Source organism: Benincasa hispida, chromosome 1 (genome assembly GCF_009727055.1).
Source record: "Benincasa hispida cultivar B227 chromosome 1, ASM972705v1, whole genome shotgun sequence".
NCBI classification, from domain to species: Eukaryota; Viridiplantae; Streptophyta; class Magnoliopsida; order Cucurbitales; family Cucurbitaceae; genus Benincasa; species Benincasa hispida.
The window spans coordinates 23829828-23848516 of NC_052349.1; the positions used below are offsets into that span (position 1 = coordinate 23829828).

General features: G+C 41.4%; 1 protein-coding gene across 13 annotated transcripts in view; it reads right to left on the minus strand.

Moving 5' to 3' along the window:
* Positions 1-10301, minus strand: part of LOC120090216 — a 59796-nt gene extending 49495 nt beyond the window's left edge. For all 13 annotated transcript variants that reach the window (XR_005485472.1, XR_005485474.1, XR_005485455.1 and 10 more), the window contains exons 1-4: positions 9737-10301; positions 1501-1900; positions 1290-1364; positions 1127-1189 (exon numbers count right to left, since the gene is read on the minus strand). Coding sequence is in view for 5 of the 13 variants with exons in the window: in XM_039047809.1 (XP_038903737.1) it covers positions 1127-1189; positions 1290-1364; positions 1501-1900; positions 9737-10110 (912 nt within the window). In the remaining 8 variants the exon portion in view is untranslated. The remainder of the gene's footprint in view (positions 1-1126; positions 1190-1289; positions 1365-1500; positions 1901-9736) is intronic.
* Positions 10302-18689: the final 8388 nt, after the last annotated feature.

An 18689-nucleotide genomic window follows, 5' to 3' on the forward strand; every position in this document is an offset into this window, starting at 1 on the left:
TATTCCGGATATGATGAGAGTGCTAAGGAGGTGTCAACCTAGTTGAGATGTCCGAGTGCACTTGTTGATCCGTCTCTTTTGTTTTTGTTTCCTCTCATCTATATTGTAACATCTTCCATTATCTTAATGAAGAAGAGGTTTGTTTCTTTTTCAAAAAAAAAAAAATCAAAGGCTTAGCCAAAATTTTAGGAAATCATAAAGAATTAATAAGACAACAGCCACTTCCTCCTTTTTTTAATGAAATTAATCACTTTCATTGAGGAAAAAATGAAAGAACACAAGGCAACTTCCTCCTTCAACTCTCGAAATAAAACAACATCCAAACGCTGTTGTTGGATTTTTTTTTTTTAAATAATTGCTTCGAAATATCCCACGACCAAGGGTGAACCAGGGGAAGGATTTCATTAATGCAAAGAATGAGACCAGTACAATCGACAACTAGCTTTAGGAGAACTGAGACTCCGCCTTGCATGCAAAGAAATGAAGTAGACAAATAAGGCATCCAACGCTGCATATCTTGGGTGTTGCTCATCCAAGGGAAAGCCCCCAAAGAAATAACTTAACCCTTTCTGGATCTTGATCAACTCAAATGGTCTTCGAAAATAGGGGAGGAGCAATTTCCCCTCACTGGGTACCTTTCTAGGAAAGAATTTTTGTTGGTTTTGTTTGGTTACTTCATGCTTTATTCTTTCTCCATAATTGGGTATACTTCTAATGGAGGTTTAATTGTAATTTTCTATGCAACTTTTTAATTATATATACACACACATGTGAAAAGGTACAAAAGTTGACTGGGAGGATCTTGTTTAGAAGAGAAATAAATTTGATTGATGAATGATATAACATGAGCTTGATGGGCTCCCTAAACCAAAACATGAATTACAAAGGAGAACTTGGTGAATTACAAAAGAAATCTCCAATTAGAAATCAAAGAAGAAAGTCTATAATGTTTAAAAGTTGACTGGGGGAATTAGATAAACATGAATAAAATCCTTGGAAAAGTGACACGTTATTTCATAGATAGTTGAAGAAAAAATGTAAAAAAAATAAATAAAAATTATGTTCAAAGAATAAAATGGAAGATGTTGTAATGTTAGAAAGATGTGTTGAAGAAAACCAAAGTTACCTTATTGTTCACTTTAGCCTCAAACACCTTAATAATGCGAGCCCTTTCCAATCTGTTACAGACCTGGCAGCATATTTTGTGCATACAAAAAACAAAGAAGTTGGAACCTCGGCAAAACTGGTAGATCAAAGCATTAAGGCAGAAAAGTGCAACTAAATTCAACCTCTCTCCAAGCTCGATGCCCTGAAGAAGATCCAGTGTAACCAAGATCCTTCTTAATATCAGAAACAACAAGAACCTTCAAAAAAGTGATGATGCAATTAGGATAATCAGATATGAGTCATATGACTTATGAGTAACTAGGATATCTATCATAAAATGCGTTCACTGTACCAAAGTCATTGAGATATCTGCAAAAGATTAAGAAAATGCACCTTTCCATTGGCTGCTTCAAGTTTATCACAGATATCTTTCATTTTTGGTAAATAATCCTTCACAAGCACGTCTTCTTTGATGTATTTTCCTGGCAAGCCCTCTTCTACAGCAGCACTTTCCTCTGGATCTCCAAGTTGCTCGATATTATTTTCTTCCACCGTAATCTCCAATTTCTGTTGACAGCCCAAATGCTTTGCATATCGATGTAAGTACATCAAATTGGTACTCACAATTGGACTATTTCTCAACTCCCCAGTACTTAAAGCTTCTTTAGTTCGGACCACTGCAGATTGCCTTGCAATTAACCCTTGAGACTCAAGGCTCTTCACTACATAAAAGAAGTTTCTTCCTTCAACTCCAAATTCTTTAGCAAGTTGGTTCTGTGTCACTCCATTTTTTCTGCAAGTTGTTAATTAATATTATTTTGCCTAGCTAATGCAAGTACAAAATAACAGTTATTACTTATTAATTTAAATAACTATTAAATGTCAATCAGATTAGAGTATTAATCATTAGTATCTGGTGTAGCCTAAAAGATTGAGGAGAATTTTCACCAAGTAGTCTGCCAAAGAATCTTTGTTATGATCAAAAGTTGTGGAAGAGAATTAAAAATAAACTAAGTATTTAAAATACATATCAGTTAACGTGTGACACTGGCAGCACCACCTCAAAAAGTTGTAGGTTTTCCTATTATATAATGAATTTGGTTTCCACTATGCTCTAGCTGCCTTGTAGAATACATCAGTTATCTCCAGGTAAGTGTGTTATGAGATTGTTCGTTATGTGGTAAGAGCAAAAAGCATGAAGTATATTTGGAAAGATTTGCTTTACCACGTTTGATATACTAAGGTGATTGGGGTCAATCCGAAACAATCATGAGGATAGGGTCTTCTCCAATGCAACACTTAAGGTTCATCATAAAAAAATGACCATGACTAGTCAACCCTACCGTATTCCATATAAATAACCTAGCCATAACCATTTTTGTACATGATTTCGCACAACATTCAAACATGCATAATAAGAACTCAAAACATACATTATTCATGAAACAAAGGATCTCACCACAACTAACGAAGGTAAAAAAATATGATTGGATAATAGGAAAAGGGAATCAAAACGATTGCGAAATCAAAATAAACATGGTTGTCAGAGAGAACTTGACAGAAGATATTAGGTGAAGAGGACAGGAGAATCCACAATGAAAAGGAAGAAGAACGCATCCTCCATGGCCGTAAATACAAAAAAAAAAAAAAAAGGCATTCGGGTTTCTATTAAATTTAAGTCATAGCTCCCAATGAAAATTTAAACCAACAGTCGCAAGTTCTCTCTCATTGCAAAATTATAACAGAGGGCTCTATGTAAGGATTTTCAGAAATCATGATTCGTCTTAATCGTGATCGGACTCCATTATGATTTTGTGATGGTTGAGCACCTGCAATTGCGAATGGGCACAAGGGAGATTACATACAAATTTGTGGTGGACTTTGAAATTGCATTAGTGATCCCAATAATTCGTGATGGGTGAGTGCCCATGACTCTAAGGTGTAGTTCCACGCTATTCAATGTTATGTGACATAAGCATAAGATTAGTCTTTCTTGTTTTCAAGATCCAGATCATTCTGCATTAGCACATCAGAATTGGGTCATCTGCACAAAAAACTAAAGAATCAACCTCACAACCCACAGGAGCCATCCAGCTCTCCAATTTTCCTAGATCACAATTCTGACCCAAAATTTGGCATTTACCTCCTTTGATCCTAATCTCCAACATGGTTGCAAAGAATGCTAAGATGTGGTTCAGGATGAGAAATGACTCTTCCTTGCCTGAACATAAGAAGATATTATCGTCGATGAATTAGAGATCAGATAGAGGCATCTTGTCCTTGCCCACCTCAAGTCCTCAATGATGTTGCTGTCAACTCCTCTACATATGATCCTACTGAGGGTATCTATTGCAAGCAGGAAGGGAAAGGGGGATAGAGGATCCCTTGTCTGAGACCTCTTATGGCATGGATCCTCTCTTTGGTCTTCCATTAAGAAGAATAGAGTACTTTATTGATCTAGTACAATTCCATATCCACGACCTCAACTTATATCCAAAGCCTTTTCAATCAAAGGACATTGTCAAGGAAGTTCCAATCCACATGGTTATAGGCCTTCTAAAAATCAATCTTCAAGATAAACCCTTCTCGTTAATCCTCAATAGCCTCATTAACAATGAGAACTTGGTCAACTCCTCGTAAAAATTGCCCCTCGGCCTTTGATATGGTCAAGGGGTGAACTTTTTTTTAGTCTATTACTTAAGACCTTAGAAATGCTTTGCACAAACTTGTAATGAGACTAGTGGGCATGAAGTCTTCAACCTTATTCGCCTGGAATGTGATGAGGGCGCTAAGGATGTGTCAACCTAGTTGAGATGTCCGGGTACACCTGTCGATCCCCTTGTCTTGTCTCGTCTTATAGTTTGTTTAAATTATTAAGTATCTTTGTAATTTGAGCATTGGACTCTTTTTATTATATCAATGGAAACTTTTGTTTTCTTGAACAAAACAAAACAAAAACTTATTTAGCCTTTCCCTTTTGGCTATGAGGCGAACATAGGTCTCATTCAGGGTGCTATTCAAGATCCCTCTTTCATACAACTCAATAAAGTCCCGCTCAAGGTCATCTTTTATTCCTTCCCAATTATCTTGAAAGAAGCCCATAGAGAACCCATTAGAACTATAGGCCTTGTTCCTATTTACTCGAAACCACTTTCCTAATCTCCTCTAAGCAGAAGAGGGAATCAAAGGTGTCTTTCTCCCTTTAAAGATATCAAAATCCAATCGGTTCCTTCCACAAAGGCCTTGGGCCCAACAACCAAAACATAGAGGTTTGAGAAAAAGGAAATAATTTCCCCTCAATCTCAATATCTCCTTTGAGGACCTCCTCTTGTTATTTTCCAAAGACCCAATGAAATTTTTACTTTTTCACCCATTTGCCACTCTATGGATAAACATGATGTTGTAATCCCCCCTCTTTGGCACATTTCACTTTAGCTTTTTGTCTCTAACCGGTGGTCTCATTGCCTGCATTCGTATATGTTCACGCTCAAACGTTCAACATCTACCTTTTGTTAATGAAACAACAACTTTCATTGAGATAAAATGAATGAATACAAGAGCATACAAAAAACCAAAGCCACAAAAATGCCACTAAAGGGGACCAACTAAGAAAAATGCAACCTAAAGAATAACTCAAAAAGTCTTCGGAATCGAGGTCCCTCTTGACAACTCTAAAAATTTCCGGTCTCATAACAGAGCACACACCTCAGCAAACCACAAGAAAAAGCCTCTCTCTCCCAAAGGCAAATGGAAGAGGAACTCCCCGATCAAAATACTGACATCCCTTAGGTCATCTTTTATTCGTTCCCAATTATCTTGCAAGAAGGCCATAGAGAACCCATTAGAACTATAGGCCTTGTTCCTATTGACTCAAAACCACCTTCCTAACCTCCTCTAAGCAGAAGGGGGAATCCAAGGTGTCTTTCTCCCTTTAAGATATCGAAATCCAATCAGTGCCTTCCATAGAGGCCTTGGGCCCAACAACCAAAACACTGAGGTTCGAGAAAAAGGAAATAATTTCCCCCTTAATCTCAATGTCTCCCTTGAGCACCTTCTCCTTTTTTCCAAAGCCCCAATGAAATTTTTACTTTTGCACCCATTTGCCACTCTATGGATAAACACAATGTTGTAATCCCTATCTTTGGCACATTTCACTTTAGCTTTTTGTCTCTAACTAGTGGTCTCGTTGCCAGCGTTCGTATAGATTCATGCTCAAACATTCAACATCTACTTTTTTTAATGAAACAACGGCTTTCATTGAGATAAAATGAAAGAATACAAGGGCATACAAAAAACCAAGCCCACAAAAATCCTACTAAAGGGGACCAACTAAGAAAAACACAACCTAAGGAATAACTCAAAAAGTCTTTGAAATCGAAGTGCCTCTTGACAACTCTAAAAATTTTCGCTCTCATAACAGAGTACACACCTCAGCAAACCACAAGAAAAGGCCTTTCTCTCTCTTAAAGGCAAATGGAAGAAGAACTCCTCGATCGAACTACTGACATCCCTCTAGTAAGCCAGCGTAAATCTAAACTCCTGGAAGAAGCGGTTCCACACAAACCTCGCGAACTCACAACTTCAAAGCAAGTGATCCAAGTATTCTTCAACCTTCCAACAAAGAATACAACATAATGGACCTACTAACAAGGCCATCTTTCTTAAAAGTCTATCCATAGTGCTCATACAACAAAGTAAAACTTGCCAGGTGTAAGACTTCACTTTCTTCGAAATCTTAATCCTCCACAAAATATCAAATACAAACTCCCAAACGATAAAGGGATCCAACAAATGTTGAAAAAATAACTTACAACAGAATCCTTCTAAAAGATCAAGACTCCAAACAAGAACATTGCTTCAAGTCTAAATCAAACACTCCTACCAGAGATAGAAGAGAGACAACCTCCATCGTATCCCTATTGGTCAATGAACAACGAAAACCTAACGAAAAAGGAGCGTAGAAACTAAGCTCCTCTACAAAACCAAAAAATCATAAACCAAACAATTTTTAAGGGGAGAATAATGATATAAATGAGGAAACGTAGAGCAAAGAGGTCTATCTCCCACCCATTGATCTTTTAAAAAATATGTTCCCTTACTTTCCCCCAACACACAACAAAAAATGGAAAAAGCAAAGGAGCTCAATAGAAATAACCTTCAAAAAGTTCCAAAAAGTGCCTTTAATCCCACCCAACGACCATTCAAAGGGATGAGGGTGATACTTGCTAACAATAATCTAATGCCATAAGGATTCAAGCTCAAGGAGAAAACACCATAACCATTTTTTTTTAATGAAAATAACAATTTTCATCGAGAAAAAATGAAAAAATACATGAGCATACAAAAAACCAAGCCCACAAAAAATAGGGGACTTCCTTTACAAGAAGGGACTCCAACTATGTGAAATCATACCTACAGAATAATTACAAAATGTCTTCGAAATCGAAGCCCAATGGGAAACATGAAAACAAACAAGGGACTATAGCTCCCTAGAATCCCTCTCCAGTCCCCTAAACACCCTATTGTTCCACTCACCCCACAAAACCCATCAAACCACACATACTCCAGCAAGCCAAAGAAACCACCCTTTTTCCCTAAAAGGCAGATTGAGGAGGAACTCTTCGATCATAGCACTGGCATCTCTATGACGAACACCCATCATATCAAACATCTGGAAAAAGGAATCCCATACACCACTCGCAAAGTCACAACGCCAAAGAATATAGCCCAAGTCTTCCTACGCCTTCTGACAAAGAATACAACAAAAGGCCCAACAAGCAAAGGCAACTTCCAAAGAAGCTTATTCAACGTGTTAGCCATTTAACCATTTAGCCTACAAGGATTTGTTACGAGTCCTTAAATTTCCAGTCTCCAACCCCACCCCTGGCTCATAGGCTTCTCGAGGGACCTCCCATCTAACCAAATGCAAACATTTTGCTTCATCCACCCCTTGGAGAAAATCCCGCATAAACTTCTCGATGCTTACGTAAATTGAGCATGGAGCCCAAAAAATGGGAGAGATAATAAATAGCAATCTTGCTGACCACACTCGAGTAAGCCTACCAACTTTGGAGAAAAAGCTCTTTTTCCAAGAGTTTCTTGACCTTTTCAGCTGTTGTATACCAAAAAAAGAGATAGATTCCAAGTTACCTCCAAAAGAGGAAGACCAAGGTAGGAAGAGGGAAAGGAACCAATATCACAACCAATCAAATCCACCCAATACCTAAGCTTCTCCTGATCACATTTGATCCCAAAAGTCTAACATTTAGATATGTTAATTTTGCTCAAACATAGCTTCAAAGAACCCCACCATATAGTTAAGAGTCAAGAAAGAATCCTCCCTTTCTAAACAAAAATATATATGTATTATATAGTATTGTCAGCAAACTAAAGGTGAGACAAAGCCATTCCTCCCCTCCCAACCACAAAGGGTTCAATAATATTACCTTCAACACCCCTACAGACGAGCCTTCTTAACACATCTACAACAAGCAAAAACGGGGAGGGAGAATAGAGCGTCCCCCTGTCTAAGACCCTTGAAGCCTTAATTTTACCCTTCAAACTCTCATTAAGCAAAATAGAGTAAATCATATTTCTAACTCAACTCCATATCCACAACCTCCATTATACTCAAACCTTTCTTCTCCAAAACCTTATCCAGGAAGTCCCAATCCACATGATCATAAGTCTTCTCAAAAATGAAATTTGAAAATCACTCATTACTTCTTATTGGCTCTCAATGGCCTCATTGGCTATAAAGGCCTGATTGAAAATTGGAACCGTGACATCCCACCAAGAAGAAAAGTTTCCCTTCAAGGAAGGATGCTCAAGCCACATGTTCTCAAACCCCACTATTGAGTACCCAAGGTCAAGACAATGGTTCGTAATCTGATGTGACACTCAGACTCAATGTCTGTGTAGGACTACCAAGACTTTCAACCCAATTTACTAGGAGTAATAATCTACCGATCCTACTATAATATTTGACATCTCGTTTGTGGTCCATCTCTTTCAACAAAAGCAAATATTTTATGTATTAATCCTTCCAAAGTAATTCTTTCAGAAATTTGCTTTGAATGAAACCAAAGAATCTTCAAAGATGAGTTTCTTGATTGAGAAGATTGTTTTGTACTCATAAAGATCAAATTTTCTTGTTGGTATTTCAATCTCTAAGTTCTTCATGGCTATTCACTCGATGATAATTGCTCTAATTAAAGCGCTTTTCTATATTCTTATTCTTTTGTTTTCCTTTTCATTTTTGTTTCCTTATTTCTTTGACTATTTTCCATAGTCTTGTACTTCTATACTCATTTTAAATTTATGATTATTAATGAAAAGTCTTATTTCTAGTTCAAAATGGGTAGAAATCCCTACAAGGATGACATAACCACACGGAGATTAGAAGTCCAAAAGGTGAGTGATTACAAAAGAATTAGTCTCCTCCCATGTTCATAAAAAATTATTGTTGAGGTTTTCTTTGAAAGGCTCAAAAGGTTTCTATAGGCATTATTTTGCATAGTTGGAGTCCCTTCTTGTAAAGGGAGCTCCCTTTTTTGTGGGCTTGTTATTTTGTTTGCCCGTGTGTTCTTTCATTTTTTTCTCAATGAAAGTGGTTTTCATTAAAAAAAAAATTCTACCCAAAACCATCTTTGACTTTTTTTATGAGAATGAACGGCTTTCATTGAGAAAAATGAAAGAATACACAAGCATACAAAAACCAAGCCCACAAAAATGAGGACTCCCTTTGACTTTGACTTTATGGCCCATAGATAAATCTTAGATGATTGACAAATAGCATTCAAGCTCATTGATGAATAAAAAGAAAAAGAACAGCATGTTATTCTCAAGGCTAAAGGATTTGGGTTTATGTGTGTGGACTGGAGGCATCAGAGCTATGACGTGCATTCATCAAAGTGATCTATTTTCTCCATGGGATCACCTTCGTCCTCTTTGTCATTATTGCCAAATGCTTAAGCAGACTTCTCTCCAAATGAGCATCGATGGACTTAATTAAATGGTTCTCCATTGGAAATGAAGCCATTAGCCTTAACCACCTTTAATTGGTGGATAACACAATAGTTTTCTCCTCCATCAATAAGGATAAAGGATCGCTTTGATTTCATGCTCAGAAACTTCAGCTCTACATCATCAAAGTCTTTAAACAAGCTTCGGGTCTTAACATCAAATCATGGCAATCTACGCTAAATTGCAACTCTTTAATGCATTGTTTTTGCCTTTATTAGCGGTTGTATAAAGGTCTCTTGGCCTAGTTCATGTCTTGGACTGCCCCTCAATGGCAAACTCTCCTTTTGGGAATCTATTATATTCATACCCAACAATGTTCTCATCTCCCATTGGGCAAAATAACTGATATAGAGATCATTCCAATACATATCTTGGAAAAATTACACAACTTGGCCTATCATGCTAAAATTTCTAATGGGTGACAAAAACTACGCATTGCACCATATGTGGATGATGATGAACGTTTAAACATAGGTATCCATAAAAAAGCTCCATAAACGTAAATAGAAAAGCATCTCATTACATAAATCACTAACATACAAAAGCATATATATCCATGCACATCAAATGCAGAAGACAGAATGAAGCCAACATGGTAGCGTACCTAGCAATTGCGAGTCGCTCAAGGACGCGTCTCTGATGGGCGGACATGTTAGAACCAGCTGATCGCACATTGTAAAGCCCTACAAAGCTATCCCTCAGATGCTCTTTGGCCACAACCTTCAAATTCAGCCTTTCAGCGTCTTCGAAGGACTGAATAGATGGGTCCTTGGCATCATGGAACCCCTTGCTAGCTTCGAATTGCAGAGATGGGACGCGAAGGAGTTGGGTCCAGACGGCGGCCTTGACGCCATTGGAGAGGTCGAGGCCGGAAGCTGAGAGAGACGGTTCGAGTCTGGACCATAGATTGCGGAGAGCGAGTCCGTTTTGGCCCTGTGAACAAATTTCTTCGACGGCGGAGGAGACGACGGCGTCCATGGTTAGTAGTCAGCAGGCGGAGAGTATGATTGTGAATGTAGGGTGAAGAAGCATTGTTTTCCGACCGCCGCGAATGACGGAGATAAACGGAGAATTGGGTCGAGTGCCGTTTGGACCGTAAAATCTTAAATTTGTCGAAATCGCCTCGGATTAAGGAAAAACCCAAGTTTTCTTTTTCTTTTTTTTTTCATTTTTTTGGCTATAACTAATGAACAAAAATTGAAACCGGAGTTGCTTTTCAGCTAGACAAGGGTAATCGGGAAATTTTATAAAATGACACCAAAAACCAAAAACTTTTCTCCCATTGACTTTTTGTTCATGCAAAATTTTAAAATAATCTCTAATTTAAAAAAGTCTTCAAATATCTTCTTCTTTCAACCATTTCTCAAGCATTCATTCGATATGTATTCAATATAAACCAATATTCCACCAAGCATTTATTTTCCAACTAATATTCTCACAATAATATTGAATAACATTTTATAATATTTTGCGCCTTTTGGATGGATGCTTGTCAATGAGGCGGGGAAGGTAGTTTTTTCCGTATTCAGAGGTTAGATTTGGTCAGTGGGAGATTTTTTATCATAGCCTCTTCTGGTTTCTACAAGGGAGACGAGGAGCAGATCGCCCACTACGTTTCGTTATTTTCTCATTGGGCGGAGGCAGAGGGTTTTCTTGATACTATCAGGTCCGTGTAGAGAAGGTCTGAGGATGTGTCTTCTATGGTTAGTTTTGTGCGAAATTTGAAGGTAGTGAAGCGGGTTTTTCGTGCTTCGTTTGGTAGGCGTATCTCTGTGTTAACTGATGAGGTACGAGCGGCTAGGCAGGTTATGGAGGCTGCTCAGGTTGCAGTAGAAAGGAATCTTGATGTCAGAGTCGGTGTGTGCGAAGGCGGCTCAGGCCACTGAGGTGTTTTAGTCAATGGCGGAGATTGGAGGAGGAGTCGCTCCACAGAAGGCTAGAGTCAGGTGGCTGGAGTTAGTGATATGAACACAGCTTTTTTCCATTGCTGTATCCGTTCTCGTCGCAGCTGCAGTGGCATGTTTACGGTCGTGATACTGGGGAACTCGTCAGATGGTGTATGACAGGGTGGCAGGGGTGGCGATAGATTTCTTTCGGGGTTGCTTAGGAGCTCAGTGTCACAATCGCTCTTTCGGAAGCTTCTCTTAGCGATTGTGCGGCACTTGTTCCGCTCACCGAACAAGCCAGCCAACTCGATTACGGACTGCCGATGGCACACCGAGTGCCTTTTGCAACTCCACCCCCGTTTTAGGGAAAACGGTTTTAGAAAACGGGTTTGGGAAAAAGGTTTTCGTAAGAAGATTTGTGAGTGTGAATAAATAAAGAAAGATTGTAGTAGACAGAAAGCAATAAGCAACAACAACGGCTTTATAGAGTTACTAACTCATCTCTAGGGGTGCCTTTAATAAAGGGAATGTAGAATGAACAAGACTGTGGTTAGTATTATCCCGACTCGCGATCTCATCACTTGAGCCATCCTGACACACAATCATATAGCTGAACAACACGACGCCATCTCTCGTTGATCAGCGTGAATATATTTCTTCAAAATCACTGGGAGTGTGCGTATACGTGTAGACGATTGATCACATTATCCTGAGGAAATGCTTCACATATCAGAGATCTATATGGCACATGACCACTAAACTCAAATACAATGACCTGTAGAGTAACCAATGAACCAAATAGTAGATTAGGACACTAAAGATCAGCGAGTGAGTTTTGTAAGGTACACTTCGGGCGAATCTGCTAAAGTGAACTTCTCAGCCAAACAGCCTCTTTAAAGCTGCTTCACAAGCCGCGGTACGCGTATTCAGATCTGTCGGGGCAATGCATGGGCCTGTCCCGGGAGCATAGGCACATGACCGCGTTACATTCTCCCCCGACTCTACATTATTGTGGTCCCTAAACCGCTCCCCCGCTCAACTCGACCAGCGCTGGGATACACCACCTAACGAACCCGGTGCAAGGCGGTGTGGAAGAAACTTGGCAGTAGCGAACGAGCAGCACAAGCGAATTTCTTACAATGACTACTCTTGGGACGCGATCCTCCTCGAGAATCTTGGAATATACATTCTTCATACTCCAGCTGAGGTACTGGAGAACTTGTGCGTTATGACGCCAAGTTCAGGGGCAAAGAAGGGTGCATGTCGAGAATATCATCCCCTGGGGAGATATCAACAACTTTAAAAGAGACGTATACAAAATTTGTAAGTCTCAGCCTAGATGTGGTGCTATCATCTTTCATATTAGAGACAAAACCTCATCGAGGGATCTGGAGGAAACTATAGATAGGGTAAATCTAATTGAGCGCAGCGTATAAAGGTCTTAGGTCCGAGCTCAAAACGGCTCTCAAGGCAACTCGGGTATGTGTCGGTGTGACCTTATAGGATAGTGGATCATAGCCAATAATGAAAAGAGTTAGGATACCGGAGATCACAGAATGAATCTCTTTCGAGAGTATCCAATATTGAGGTAAACTCAGAATGCCTAGTATGAGGTTTCGGAAAACCTGCGTAATAACCGGACCTTCAAAATTAGTAATAGCGCGGGGGGTCCCGGGGATCGTGGGGTGATGTCCGTATGAGGTTAAGCACGTGAAAATGGGTGCTGCAATCACTGGCACATCAGTACTGGACAATAAGGGAAACTTGATATCTTAGTCAGGGTCGTAAAAAACTTGATCAGATAAGAACGTTAGTATCAACGCTATATGAAACTCAAGAAAGAGGGCCCTACATGCTATTTGGGTCACTTGAAACGCAATAGGAACAATGACTCAGCATATTTTCTTACATATACTCCTTGGAAATGATAATAGCTTCAAGGCTAGGGCGCGAGCTCATGACCATCACACAAGTGGGTTCTTTTGAGCTCTGTCACGAACTTCTTTAGTGAAGTGAGTGTCTGAGGACTTTGCTGCATAAGGGTGGTCCACCAAGTGTGGCCTGAGTGGCTGTCTGTCGCACCTTCGAGAGGCCGCCTTTCCGATCGGGAACTCTGCTGGATATTGAAGCTAAGCTGAGCCATACCTACAACTCGTCTGACTGTTTTCGACGCCAGCCAATTCGGGCGGGGCATCTGATATGCCTTCCTGGCAGGCGGCTTTGCCCTGGCAACAACTCGACCTCATGGTCAATTCCCCTTCGTGGGGTAGGGACTTGGGCAAGCTTCTCGGCCTGACGTCCCGATACTCTTCCAAGACAATAGATCGTCTTGGGGGATCTCCTCCTCAGTGGACTCAACCGATTCTTACTGGGATGGTCAGAACGTGGGTTCGTCGTGGGCCGGGCCCCTCTTCAATTGGAGGGCTGAGATCATTCTCACTCCATTTGGCCGCTTGATACTTGCTTGGACTACGGTCGGTGTAGATCCGGTAATGACTAAGCATTTGGCGAGGGGCACTGGTATGACTTTATGTTCAAGTAGGATTCCATCCCCAGTACCACATCAAAATCATCCATCTTGACAATCACGAAGTCGACGAGCCCTTCCAGTCTCCTAACTTTACCGGAGTTCTCTTCGCTATCCCGAAATCGGTAGGGCTGCGGAATTCACAGCTTTCATCTTTCCTACATCTCTTTCCCAATTCAAGTTCAGGCGGCGAGCTTCCGTTTCCGCCATGAAGTTATGGGTAGCCCCAGAGTCAACCATAGTGGTTTTGGCCGATCTTTGGTTGACCCAAGCGTCCACATACGAAGACCTTTCTCTAGTGGCTCCGTCGCCTTTCCCATATTCTTCTGGAGTGCAGACAGAAATTTTCAATGCCCCCATCCTGGGATTCTCAATTTCTGCCGCTGGCTCGGTTACCGTCTCCTCTAGTTCGGCCTCGTCTCCGGAGGTAGAGGCTAATGTGGCTTGAAAAGCACTGAACACGCGTTTGATTTGGACATTCACGCGCCCTGTGTGGCCCTCTACATATGAAACAAGACAGGGGCGATTGTAATTGTTATGCTGTTGTGGCGGCCCCGCCAGTTGTTTCCTGATCTCGGTTGGATGATTTACGGTCCCCCCTGTGTTCTTGTCTCTCCCCCCAGGCCTGGGAGGGCTGGAACGGCTGTTTCTGTTTTCCTCATTTGAGGAAGTTGATTGCTTCCTCACATCTTGTGAGTCAGTGCTAAGGTCGTATAGTCGTTCAGCTGCCGCATAGGCAGAGGGGAGATTCTGTACTCTCTGTTCATATAGTTTTGCTTTTGCCCACGGTTTCAGCCCCTCCACAAAGCAAAAGACCTTGTTTTTTTCGGACATATCTCGTATGTCCAACATGAGTCCTGCAAACTGTTTTACGTAGTCCCTGATGTTACTTGTTTTGCTTTAGCTCTCTGAGTTTTCGTCGAGCCAAGATCTCAACATTTTCAGGGAAGAACTGCGAACGAAGTTCTTGTTTCAATCTATTCCAAGTCATCAATAGTGCAACGTCCTTCCTGTATGTCTGTAAATCGTGATCTCCACCACAGTTTTGCATCTTCAATTAGATGCATCGTTGCTATTGTGACTTTCGACTCTTCAGTCACTGTGTTCGTCGCCTTGAAGTATTGCTCAAGGTCGAAGATAAATTTTCCAGGGCTTTCGCTTCTCGCCACCCACAGAAAGGGTTTTTGGTTCTGGGATTTTTATTCGCTTACTCACTTCGCCCACTGCCCCCAGGTGGGGCTTGGTTCCCTACCGCTCGGATGGTGAGATTCACCCTCGCACTCACATCCGCTATCTCGGCTCTGACGACATCCAGGGCCGATCGAAAGTCTTCAGATAGGTCGGTTACCATCTGAAGTATTGCTTTTTGGGAGCTGTCCAGCTATTCGACACGCTTCTCTATGTGGGCAACAGAACCCGAGGAGCTATCGCCCTGTTCAAAGTTGCCGGACGTACTGTTTTGGTCTCGAGGGTCTCTACCCTCATCATCAATTCTCTGACGGGTAATCCGTCTAGGCGGCCTACCACCGCATCAATTCCATCGCTTTCTCGGCAACTTCTTTGTAGCCGAGTCTCAAGGAAACGAACATTATCTGGGACCTCTCTCAGGTAGAGCATTTGTTCTTCTATCTCTACCAATCTGTCCACATGGGACTTGTTCAAGTTCTTCGTCGCCGACATGATCACTGATCTTCCTTCTATAAGCCAACTTGGCTCTGATACCAACTGTCACAATCGCTCTTTGAAGCTCTCTTAGCGATTGTGCGGCACTTGTTCCCGCTCACGAACAAGCCAGCCAACTCGATTACGGACTGCCGATGGCACACCCTAGTGCCTCTTGCAACCTCCACCCCCGTTTTAGGGAAAACGGTTTTAGAAAACGGGTTTAGAGAAAAGGTTTTCGTAAGAAGATTTGTGAGTGTGAATAAAGAAAGAAAGATTGTAGTAGACTAGAAAGCAATAAGCAACAACAACGGCTTTATAGAGTACTACTCCGGGTATGAGGAAATGATGGTTAGTCTTTATCCCCATATAGTGCATTCTGAACAAAAAGCCAACTGGCGCCCTTGCATATGCAAAAGGGCGAGTGGTCACTTACAATGAAAATGTAAAGAAAGCAGCTAACTAAACTAATACATACAGGACATGAAAATATGCTAGAAGGGGGTTGGATTGGGCATGCGGCCATGGGCAACAGGCCCTGGACAAGCATGACCGTTACCATCAGCATGCGGGGTATAGGGATCTTACTGCCAAATTGGGGATATTGTGCAGTTTAGCTGGCCCGAGGAGGGGATGGAGCCCTTGGTCGGCCAGTGAGTCGGAGGAGATTCAGAAGGCTTTATTTCTCGATGAAGTCTGGGAAGGCTCCTAGGCCTAATGGGTTTCGGTGGATTTTTATAGAGCTGCTTGAAGTGTGGTTGGAGATGATTTCTGTGATGCTGTGCTGAATTTTTTTTTAGACATGTTACCTGCCTGGTGGCAGTCTAATTCTACTGCTATTACTCTCATCCCTAAGAGGCGGGGAGCTGAACGTATGGAGAAGTTTCGTCCTATTTCATGTTGCAATGTTATGTATAAGTGTATCTCAAGGATTTTAGCTGAGAGATTGCGGTTGTGGTTATCTGATTTCATCGGTGGTAATCTGTCTGCATTTGTTCAGGGTAGGTCGATTTTCGATAACATATTATTGTGCCAGGAGCTCGTGGGGAACTACAAGGAAGACAGAGGGAAGTCGCGTTGTGTGCTAAAGGTAGACCTTCAGAAGGCTTATGATTCGGTGAATTGGGATTTTCTGTTTGGTGTGTTGTTGGCTATAAGTACGCCTTTTCAATTTGTTAATTGGGTGAGGGATTGTGTTACTTCACCTAAGTTCTTTGTGATGATTAATGGTTCCCTTAAAGGTTTTTTCCTAGTAGGAAGGGGTTGAGGCAGGGGGATCTGTTGTCTTCATTTTTGTTTGTGATAGTGATGGAGGTCTTGTCTAGGTTGTTGAATAAACCTCTTATGTGGTTTAGGTTCCATGATCGGTGTGAGCGTTTGGGCCTCACTCATTTGGTTTTTGCAGACGATTTGATGATTTTATGTGTAGCTGAGAGAGATTCTTTGGAGTTTATGAGGCAGGTATTAACGGAGTTTGCAGAGCTGTCTGGGTTAGTTACAAATATTGGGAAGAGTTCCATGTTTGTTGTGGGTGTGGAGTCGGGGGAGGCGGAGGAACTAGCTGCATATATGGGTATCTCTCATGGTTCATTGCCTGTTACGTAGTTATTTATGGAAGGGTAGTGTGGTGAGTCGGGGTGGTGCACGGGTGGCGTGAGATGAGGTGTGCTTGCCGTTGGGGGGGGTTGGGTGTGAAGCATGTGGCCTCTTGGAACCAAGCTGCTATTATGAAACTACTCTGGCTTATCTTAATTAAGTCGGGGTCACTTTGGGTGGCGTGAGTGGAGGCGTATGTTTTACGTAGGCAGTCGTTGTAAGCTGTTCGGAGTGAGGTTGGGAGGTCTTGGTGCTTGAGGGCTATTTTGCGAAGTAGAGATAGATTCAAACATCTGGTTCGCTTGATGATTGGCGATGGACAGTCTTGTTTTGTTTGGTGGGATCCTTGGCTGCCGGGGGCGTGATTTTGGATTCATATGGGTCTACGGTCTGTCTCTTATACACATCTAGATGTGTATAAGAGACAGGTGTGGGGGAGGTGTGGAGTCGCGGGATCATTTACTTTTTTAGTGTGGATTTGGGAGAGAGGTGTGGTCTAGTGTGTTGCGTCAGTTGGGTTCGACGCATCGAGTGGCTGGTTGGGATGTAGAGTTGAGTTGGTTGTGCCGAGTGGGGTCGGGTAAGGGGGTGCGTAGTAAGTTGTTCCGTGTTTTCTGGTGTGCGTCCATATACTACATCTGGCAGGAGCGTAATCGGCGACTGCATGGAGGTCAATCGAGGTTGGTATCTGTCTCTTATACACATCTAGATGTGTATAAGAGACAGGGCCTAGAGTGAGGGGAGAGGATTATTGGGTTTGGGTGCCGGATGTTAGTGGTCGGTTTTCTATCGCTAGTGCTTGGGAGAGTATGCGTCCTCATCGTCCTAGGGCTGTCTCTTATACACATCTAGATGTGTATAAGAGACAGGGGTTTAGGAGAGAGGTGTGGTCTGGTGTGTTGCGTCAGTTGGGTTCGTCGCATCGGGTGGCTGGTTGGGATGTAGAGTTGAGTTGGTTGTGCCGAGTGGGGTCGGGTAAGGGGTGCGTAGTTAGTTGTTCCGTGTTTTCTGGTGTGCTTCCATATACTACATCTGGCAGGAGCGTAATTGGCGACAGCATGGAGGTCGACGGAGGTTGGTGTCTGCTCTAGTTCACCTTATGGTCTCTACGGTTCGTGCTTGTCCTTCTTCCTGGTAGGTTGACCTTCTTGGTGTTATCTAGTGTGTGTACGGATATTTTTTCTTTTTGAACTTCACGTTGTTCTCTGTTTTGTTGTAGCCCCTAGTTTGTGGGGTTTTGGGTTCTTTTCTCTGTCTTTCACCTTGATGGTTTGCGAGTTTGCGTTTATGTGTTGGTTCTGTTCTGGTCTTGTCCTATTGGCTTTGTTTTGGTTTTGTTGCCCTGTCTTTGCTTGTGCTTTGTTGCTTTGATGCCTTGATCCCGGGTTGTGGATCCCTTTTGTTGTTGTATAATAATATCACCTATTTTTTAAAAAAATATTGAATAACATTGGTATGAACAAAGTGGAAGGTCATTCTCAGTATTCACTTTTTGTCGAACTACCCACGAAATTCTCTCATTGTTCTCTCAGGGTTTCAGTCCAACATTCTCGTCAATCACTTTCATCGTCAGGTTCAAAAACAGAGAGAATGTAAGTGATATTTTACAATATTCCTTATCCCATATCGCTTTCATAATAATTGTCGTTTAACATTAAATGAACGATCCTATAGTAATATATATACAATCGTTCATTACAATATAGACGATCATTCATAAATTACTAAATGATCGCATAGTAAGTTATAAACGATCATGTAGTAAGTTATAAAAGATCATGTAGTACTTTATAAACGATCGTGTAGTAATTTATAAACGGTCGTGTAGTATTGTATAAATGGTCGTTTAGAAATTTATATACAATTGCATATACAGAAATTTATAT